The sequence below is a fragment of the Juglans microcarpa x Juglans regia genome, chromosome 5D (genome assembly GCF_004785595.1).
Source record: "Juglans microcarpa x Juglans regia isolate MS1-56 chromosome 5D, Jm3101_v1.0, whole genome shotgun sequence".
NCBI lineage: Eukaryota > Viridiplantae > Streptophyta > Magnoliopsida > Fagales > Juglandaceae > Juglans > Juglans microcarpa x Juglans regia.
The window spans coordinates 30,785,652-30,795,236 of record NC_054602.1 but is presented as its reverse complement, the minus strand read 5'-3'; the positions used below and the strand labels follow the sequence as shown (position 1 = coordinate 30,795,236).

Here is a 9,585-nt window from a genome sequence, read left to right as displayed (position 1 = left end):
ATTTTTGGATAAAGTTATACATCATCTTAATAACTTTTAGAAAAAATTAATTTCAAATTGATATGCAGAGTACAATTAATAAAGTGATTACATATTTCAATTAAAAAAACTCTTAAAAGTCAAATTTTAAAAATTAAATTTTATCATTTAAATAATATTTACGATATTTGATAATATAATAACTCTAAATTCTATCCCACAAGACTATTTTCTATTTATTTACTAATCATCAACGACAATAAAATTATCATGATTAAAAAAAATATTTGTTAGAGAATATCACTGTCAACATACTACTACCCTAAGCCGCAGCCCACAGGACCCTGTGTAGTATACTGACCTCAAAGATCACGCGCGCGCGCGCGCACCTACACACGGGCGGAGAAGGGAAACCGTCACCGTATATACAAACGGCGAACTTGTGCGGTGATATCTAGTGCGGGCGTTTACTCACGAATGTCGTCTATATAGTGAGACGAAAAGTCACGGCTTCTTCTCTCTCTTCAGTCCACCCTCTTCCCACACGCTCTCGGTTCTTCTCTGTTTTCTTTTGACGGAAAACAAAATTTAAGGGAAAAAATACAAAACAAAAACAAGGGGAGGGGGGCAAGGAAATGGTCGTTGTAGATGATGATATGGTTGAAATGAGCATAATGGTCGTCTTTGGAGCTTCTTCTTCCGCTCGATTCCCTGGTGCTTATCCCAAAAGGTAATCTTTGAAGATCCCCAATCTTCTTCTTGGGTCTCTGGATTTTTAAATTTTTTTACTCTTTTTGTGTGTGTGTGTGTGTGTGAGTGAAAAAAAAAGAAGGAAAAAACATTGGTTTTTATGGATTTTATGGTTTTTATTCCGTGTTTCCCACCTTTGTTTGGAGGATTTTGGGAGATTCTTGGGCTGGGGTTATATATTGCCTTTCTTTAGCGTTTTCTGAATTTCTTTCCTGGGCTAGGTAAAAATTGAACTGATAAGTTTTATCCCTTTTAAATTGTTAATACTCCAAAAGATTTACCTTTTCCTTTTGTTTTAGTTGGGTTTATTGAGTAATATTGTTGATTATTGATGTGGGTTTGTGGGGAATTTGTTATCTGATTGATAAATCTAGGGTTTTGATGGAGGGGAGATATACTGGGGATTGATTCATTTGATTGAAGGTGTTTATAAGGTTGTTTTCTTGAATTGTTTGTATTGGGAATGGCAAAATATTCAACCCCACCAGCAACAGAAACCATCACCCAGGAGATGAGCTGAGAAATGGGAGATTCTCTCCTCACAGCCCTTTCTATGGAGAATCACCACCCATCCACGCTCTTGTCCATGGACTCCAGCACCTCCCCACACGACGATTTGGATTTGGAGATGAATCGACAAATCATTCTTCCCCGTCCACCGGATATCAATTTACCCTTGTCGGCCGAGCGTAGCCCACCTCCGCAGCCATGGAATCCGGACCCCTGTGATATTTTAGATGTTGGGCTTGGTTCACAAGTTTACGAGACCGAGAGTTTCCTTACTATCCCTAAGGCTGGAAGGAAATGCGCCAAGCGGGTTGATAGTATTTGGGGTGCCTGGGTTTTCTTCAGCTTTTACTTTAAACCCTCATTGAATGAGAAATCAAAGGCCAAGATTGTGCGGGACAGCAATGGAGTATCCGGGTTTGACAAATCTGATCTCAAGCTCGATGTTTTCATGGTTCAGCATGACATGGAGAATATGTACATGTGGGTTTTCAAGGAGAGACCGGAGAATGCATTAGGTAAGATGCAACTTAGGAGTTACATGAATGGGCATTCTCGTCAAGGAGAGCGTCCATTTCCATTTAGTGTTGATAAGGGTTTTGTACGATCTCACAGGATGCAACGAAAGCATTATAGGGGTCTGTCGAACCCCCAGTGTGTGCATGGGATCGAAGTTGTTCCATCACCCAATCTTTTGGGTCTTGATGAGGAAGAGCGGAAGAGGTGGATGGATCTCACGGGCAGGGACTTGAACTTCTCAATTCCACTAGAAGCAAGTGCTTTTAGTTCATGGAGAAACCTTCCGAACACAGATTTTGAGCTTGAGAGGCTGGCTCCTCCGATAAAGGGTGCCACAAATCCCCACTCAAAGAAATTGCTCAATGGTTCTGGCCTGAATTTGTCAACTCAGCCATCTCACCATAGCAATGGTGATGCAATGGACCTATCACCTGTCAGCGGCAAGAGGAGAAGAGATTTTTTCCCTCATGGGAATGATGATGATTGCTACTCGGCTGTTAATCCCCCCTTGGATCGGATACCAGATATGGAAGCTCACCCTAATGAGCCACAATGGTTGAGTGACTTTAGTGGCGTAATGAAGAATGTGTATGGACCTGTTACTGCTGCAAAAACAATATATGAGGATAAAGAAGGATATCTGATCATTATCAGCTTGCCCTTTGTGGATCTTCAGAAGGTGAAAGTCTCTTGGAGAAATACTCTCACTCATGGTATCATAAAGGTATCTTGTGTGAGCATATCTTGCATGCCATTCATCAAGAGACATGATAGGACTTTCAAGCTTAGAGATCCATATTCTGAACACTGCCCTCCAGGGGAATTTGTTAGAGAAATCCCACTTTCAACCCGAATTCCCGAAGACGCTAATATAGAAGCTTATTATGATGGCCCAGGATCAGTGCTCGAGATTATGGTGCCAAAACTTCGTGTGGGGCCAGAAGAACATGAGGTTCGTGTTTGCCTTCGCCCTCATCTAGGAGGCAATGATCTTATGTTGACTTGAGATATGCGTTCATTGAGAACTGTAATGGTTATTGCCATGGATGGTGATTCATTGTTTTACTTTGTACCATACAGTGTATTCTATGATATCAAATGTGCACCTCACATTTGTCTGTTGCAATTTTGGCTCACTAATTGTTATGGTATTTGTGTCCATGAATCTGATTAGCTCTTGCCTGTAATGATTCTTGATTTTTGAACTTATAATGGATTCTAATTATTCGGAAATTATTATATCCGCTTCTAAATTACCTTCTTGCTTGGTTTGGAGGGAGATATATATATATATATTGTAAATCTTTCCATCACTTTGATCATGCGCTTAAGACTGCTCATGAAGGTTCAATATTGAGGTGCTTAAGACTGCTCTGATGTGATTATGCGGGATAAGTATGGTTTCCAACTGAAAAGATTATACAGCGAGTTTTGTCCATCAGTTATCTTCTGATCACAGGTGTTCTTGCTGAATAATAATTAGGTGCTTTCATAGTACCAACATGAGGTATTTCCATCTTATTATAAAATGTCATATTGATTAAAATTGGTGCTTACGTACGTAAAGCAATTTAATAGTAATAAGATGCGAGTACTACGTCATTTGTACTATACTTTTTCGATTTTGCCTACTGTTTAATCATCGGTCGGTATGAATTGCTTGGATATTTTCAGCCATGAAGTTCAGTAGTGGGGCCTAAGAATAAACGTATGTATACTCTTGTGCTGCTTGGATATGTCGACCAACCCAGAGAGATGCAGCGCCACGGTTTTTTTGCATTCAGATGTTTTGGTCCATTGAGTGGTGTAGAATTCGTGTAACATCATCTTCATTCCCAGCAACAGTATGCTTCTGAATATGCCAGGATGGTCCTGATCGTTTATAGAATCTATCTTTACAGAAAAGGAAAAAAAAGAAAGAAAAGTAAAACGTGGAATCGTGTAATCTATCACTAGGATTAAGAAAAGTGGGTCTACTTGAGAGGGGCAAGCGAATCACATCGTTTTATAATTCTCTGCAGTTGGAAAAGAGATACACCAGACCTCTCTCTCTTCAAGTTTTAGACAAGTGTTTGGAGAGAGAATGGTAAAAGACATATAATTCCTTAGTAGTAATTGGCAATGTGCTCTTATAAGATTAATCCTTGTAATCATAGGTATTGCCGCTGAGAGCAATGACAAATAAGTATTTGAGAATGACAATTAAATCAGATTTTTCGAGTCTTTGTCATTTGACTAGAAAGATATAAACACAAGTTTGTGGACCATGTTGTAGGTCATAAGACTTACATATACTTGTGTTGTGACCGTAGGTGATAAAACTTACAAATCCACAATGGCGACTGTGGTATTAGGTCGTAGAAATCTACTACCAAGCTGTGGTTATACCATCATAGACTGCAGCTTGGCTGTGGGTGGAGAAGAAGAAGGTGGTTGAGAATAGGAGAAAAAGAAGAAAGAGGAGAAACAAAAAGAAAGAAGATAAAGTATAGCAGGTGAATTGTGAGGGGCACCAATGTGAGAGCAGAGGCGGAACTACCTTAGGGCTTGGGGGGCTTTGGCCCCTCTAAATTTTTTAAAATTTGATGAAAATTCAGTTTTAGAAAGTGTTTTTTAGAGTAGATTATATAAAAGTTAGTATCTAACCCCCCCAAAATTATTTTTTCTTAACTTAGCTCCCAAACTATATTTTCTAGTTCCGCCCCTGCGTGAGAGGAAGGGGAAGAAGAGAAGAAAAAAGAAGAGAATGGAGAGAGAAGAAAAGGCAACAGGTTGGAAGAGAATGAGAGGAGTGAGAAAAAATGTAATATATATATATAGGTTTTCTTATATAGATTATACGGATGGACGGACGAAATCTTAGACAGGTGAATTCTGCCATATGTGTTTCCTAGTTAGGAGCCGCCCGCACCCGAGATAGGCAGGCCGGGTTGCTGGAGCCTGCCACCCAGCCTTAAAGCACAACAAAGATCTCAAGTGAGATTGCATAAAAACATGTGTATTTTTATTTATGTCATTCTAGGAACGGGGTCTCGACTAAAGTTTTATATTTGTCCCTTTAATTAAAGCAATATTACTTGTTAGAAAATGCTAAACATCTTCTACTAATACGGACGCTTGAGTCAGCTTTTAAAGTCTTTTTGCGTGTGTGGAGAGAGGACTAGATGATAAAAAGAATGTATAATATGGTCAGGTGAATGAAAGTCAAGGATGACGTCTGCGTGTTTGATATTTCTATAGTTGCACTGCAATCTCTATTTGTTGTATTGACAAATAAAGAAGTTGAAAATAATGTAATGTTCTCATTCCAGATTGACCCAAAAAGCTGATTCATCCTCCAACCTAAGAGGCTATTGATCGAGGCCTGCTTCGTCGTGAGCTTTCGCCATTTCAATACACACACATATTGATTTCTTTTTGTCGATTGTGGAGAGATGGTATGGGTTTTTGGGTAGAGCTCGAAGCAGAACTATGTACAAAATAATAGACTCGGAAGGCGATGTAGTCCCCAATAAAATGACTTTTGAGGGGAGAGATTGGGATCGAAGGAATCTAGGGAATTGGGATATAACCGATAGTTTGGTTCGATTTTGAATAAAATTTATAATCGAATCGGTATGTATCGATTTTTTATTTTTTAAAATTGATTACGTTCATATTATCTTTCTAAATCGGTACATTTAGTTTTATCGATTTCCGATCCGTCTGATTTTTCGATTTTTTTAAAATGTAAAAAATATATAATAAAATGTTACTTCTTATGATAAAATATTATTAATAATTTAATATATATATTATGTTTAAAGCATATGATCAATTAAATTTTCATCTTTAACATTAAACTTTTATTTTATAAATTATAATAACATTATCTTATATATAATTATATTAATAACATATGATCAAACAAATTATAAATATTCATATTTAATATTAACATTTTATGTTATAATTTATAAATTATAATATAAAATTATTTCATATATGATATATAATTATATATTATATTATATATAAAACTTATATATATAAATATTTTGTATAATATATAAAATTAATTTTTATATATATTTTTTTTCCGGTTCGATTCGATCCGGTTTTGAAAACTATAGAATTAAAACTGGATCGATTTTGACTGGTTTTCATAATATAAAAATTAATTTTTTTAAAATCGTAATATAAAAATTAATTTTTTTAAAACCAAACCAACCGATCTGATCCAATTCGGTCCGGATTGGATTAAATTTACATCTCTACTAGAGAACAAATTAAAACAAGTGCAAGGATTACAATTTACAGGAAGGCAGTCAAGAGGGAGTTTTTCATACTGGTTAAAATTTAAATGCATCATATCTTATCTGTTTGTTTTTCACATTTTCTCTTCCATTTCTGACCTTTCATCTTTATAGACTCTTTTATGGCATTAAACAAATTTTTTTTTTCTGTACTTTGGCAATTAAGTCAACGTGAAGTTTGAATTTAAACAGAAAAGACAAAACTACAGGTGTTAAGCATGAAGAGCAAATTCTGTCAGAGTATATATTCTTACATGCCAAACATTCAATAAATCACGTGCTCCACCAGATGATGAACACTAAAATATATAAAGGTAACCGCAATAAAGAAAGCTCCAAACTCAAGGTTAAATAAAAAGAAAATAAAAATAGGGGGAAGATAATCAATTTACGAGGAAGAATCGTCTAAAGGAAATATCATATCCCAACTAGTATACAAATTTAGCTTGGCAAAAAGGTTGCCTGGCAACAATGCCACGACTAAATCGCGTGGGTAAAATAAAATCTAAGGAGCAGCGGCATAGGACATTAAATTTTGGCTTTGAACAAAAAATACTGATAAATGTTCAAAGCCCCGAAATCCGGTAGATGCATAAAAGAAAAACCATAAATTAGTCAACTTCCTCGATCTTGGGGCCAGCACCACTTCCTCCAGCGTGACCGTGACCGTGACCGTGATCCTCATCATCAACTCCACCGCCCATGTCAGCACCAGCACCTTGGTACATTTTTGCAATGATTGGGTTGCAGATGCTCTCCAACTCCTTCATCTTGTCCTCAAACTCATCTGCCTCCGCCAATTGGTTGTTGTCCAGCCATTGGATGGCCTGCTCGATGGCGTCGTCAATCTTCTTCTTATCATCTGAACCAAGCTTGGCACCAATCTTCTCATCCTTTACCGTGTTCCTCATGTTGTATGCGTAATTCTCCAGTGCATTCTTGGCCTCCACCTTCTTTTTGTGCTCTTCATCTTCAGATTTGTACTTCTCTGCCTCTTGAACCATCTTTTCGATCTCCTCCTTTGAGAGTCTACCCTTGTCATTTGTGATGGTGATCTTGTTCTTTTGACCCGTGGTCTTGTCCTCCGCAGATACATTCAAAATACCGTTGGCATCAATATCGAAGCATACTGTGATCTGAGGAACACCCCTTGGAGCAGGAGGGATTCCTGAAAGCTCAAACTTACCGAGCAAGTTGTTGTCCCTGGTCCTTGTTCTCTCACCCTCGTAGACCTGGATCAACACACCAGGCTGGTTGTCGGAATAGGTAGAGAACACCTGTTCCTTCTTTGTGGGGATGGTAGTGTTCCTGGGAATCAACACGGTCATGACACCACCGGCAGTTTCCAGACCCAAGGAGAGAGGGGTGACATCCAAGAGCAGGAGATCCTGGACCTTCTCATTACCCTCGCCACTCAAAATAGCAGCCTGGACTGCAGCACCATAAGCAACGGCCTCATCAGGATTGATGCTCTTGCATAGCTCCTTCCCATTGAAGAAGTCCTGCAAAAGCTGCTGGACCTTGGGAATTCTTGTCGAGCCACCGACGAGGACAACATCATGGACGGTGCTCTTGTCCATCTTGGCATCCCTCAGACACTTCTCAACAGGCTCCATGCACTTCCTGAAGAGATCCATGTTGAGCTCTTCAAATCGGGCACGAGTAATGGTGGAGTAGAAATCAATGCCTTCATACAAAGAATCAATTTCAATGGTAGTCTGGGCAGTGGAAGAGAGAGTTCTCTTTGCCCTCTCACATGCTGTCCTCAACCTCCTAAGAGCTCTTGGATTGCCACTGATGTCCTTCTTGTTCTTTCTCTTGAACTCCTGAACAAAGTGGTTCACCATTCTATTATCAAAATCCTCGCCACCAAGATGGGTGTCACCAGCTGTAGCCTTCACCTCAAAGATACCCTCTTCAATAGTGAGAAGGGAGACGTCAAAGGTACCACCACCAAGATCAAAAATCAAGACATTTTTCTCGCCAACACTGGTTGCCTTCTTGTCAAGACCGTAAGCAATGGCAGCTGCGGTGGGCTCATTGATGATCCGCATAACATTGAGACCTGCAATAACACCAGCGTCCTTCGTAGCCTGACGCTGAGAATCATTGAAGTATGCGGGTACAGTGACCACAGCGTTCTTTATTGTCGAACCCAGGTAAGCCTCTGCAATCTCGCGCATCTTCATAAGAACCATGGAAGAGATTTCTTCAGCAGCAAATTGCTTCTCCTCACCCTTGTAGTTGACCACAATCATCGGCTTGTCTGCGGGGCCGGGAATGACCTTGAATGGCCACAATTTCATGTCACCCTGAACTGAGGCATCACTAAATCTCCGGCCAATTAACCTCTTTGCATCTGCAGAGATAGGTAATTACGAATATTAGACATTTCAGTTTCAATGAATCATAGCTTATTCTTCTACATATATAGAAAATGTGCGCTACCACTACCAACGCATACAACTTCCATCACGCCGTTAGAAAACTGCAAGAGCAAATTAAGTTTCTCCTGGAATTTTATATCGAGCGGTGTACGATTCAACGTTCAACAAGCAGCTCACTATTTGCAAATCAGGTGTCCTTATCGATTTCTCTAACTATTACTAAAGTTCGTTCAAATCATCTTCAATGCAATTAAATAACAATAAAATAAGATAAACAATTCAATTTAAATTAAAGTATCATGCAATGGCTTAAATCAATTTCGATGAATAACAATCATTCATTCTGGAACCTACTTATTCGCTTATTCCCGCCACTCCGAGACAATACAATTATCCATTTAAAAAGGTAACAAATGCTCGATTATGAATAATTACCTCTTCAAAACGAGATAATAAAAAAAGTACCCTTCACTATTATGCAGATAGATTGCAGTGCTAATCTATATAACAAATCCATGCGAATACAAACTCAGCAATGAAGATCTGAACGATTATAAAGAAACACTAATTAGCCTAAAACAAATATCAACTTACCGACCGCAAACAAAGAATTTTCTCTAATATGTCAAAAGCATAAACCCAAGGTCAAAATGCCAAAAATAACAAAGGAATCAAACAGAAAGAAAGCTAGATCTACATGCGTTCTGGCAAGTAGACATATAGCAGCAAACATAACAATTAAGATCTAATAACAGCGAAAGAAAAAAATGTCAGAGGAGCTCAGATCTCACCAAAGACGGTGTTGATAGGGTTCATGGCGACCTGGTTCTTGGCCGCATCACCGATCAAACGCTCCGTATCCGTAAAGCCAACGTAGGACGGCGTTGTTCTGTTACCCTGGTCATTGGCGATGATCTCGACGCGGTCGTGTTGCCAAACTCCCACGCACGAGTACGTGGTCCCGAGATCGATCCCGATCGCTGGGCCTTCTCCTTTGCCGGCCATTATGATGGTTCTGTCGACGGAATGAAAAGAATAGAATCGAAAGAGAGGAAAGAAAAATCTGACAGCAAGCTAAAGAAAAAAGGAATGAAAGAGCTAGCAAGGGTATCAACGAGTGGAAGAAAAACGTAGCTGAGCGCAATTTA

At 38.9% G+C, this 9,585-nt stretch overlaps 2 protein-coding genes across 3 annotated transcripts; one reads left to right on the top strand and one right to left on the bottom strand.

Annotated features, from left to right (window-relative positions):
- Window positions 1–330: 330 nt before the first annotated feature.
- Window positions 331–2,881, top strand: LOC121264865. Of its 2 annotated transcripts, none has more exons than XM_041168188.1 (2): window positions 331–709; window positions 1,104–2,881. In XM_041168188.1, exon 2 carries the CDS (start codon window positions 1,253–1,255, stop codon window positions 2,759–2,761), a length of 1,509 nt encoding a protein of 502 aa, XP_041024122.1. In that variant the 5' UTR covers window positions 331–709; window positions 1,104–1,252; the 3' UTR covers window positions 2,762–2,881. The 2 variants fall into 2 exon arrangements, with proteins under 2 accessions (XP_041024122.1, XP_041024123.1); XM_041168189.1 differs by having other exon boundaries at window positions 453–709; window positions 1,218–2,881.
- A 3,556-nt stretch (window positions 2,882–6,437) lies between these two features.
- LOC121264413 (heat shock cognate 70 kDa protein 2-like) lies at window positions 6,438–9,583 on the bottom strand. Its single transcript, XM_041167573.1, has 2 exons — window positions 9,229–9,583; window positions 6,438–8,409 (listed from the first exon to the last, which is right to left on the bottom strand). The coding sequence occupies exons 1-2, from the start codon at window positions 9,440–9,442 to the stop codon at window positions 6,662–6,664; spliced, it is 1,962 nt and encodes a 653-aa protein (XP_041023507.1). The 5' UTR covers window positions 9,443–9,583; the 3' UTR covers window positions 6,438–6,661.
- Between the last annotated feature and the right edge of the window lie 2 nt (window positions 9,584–9,585).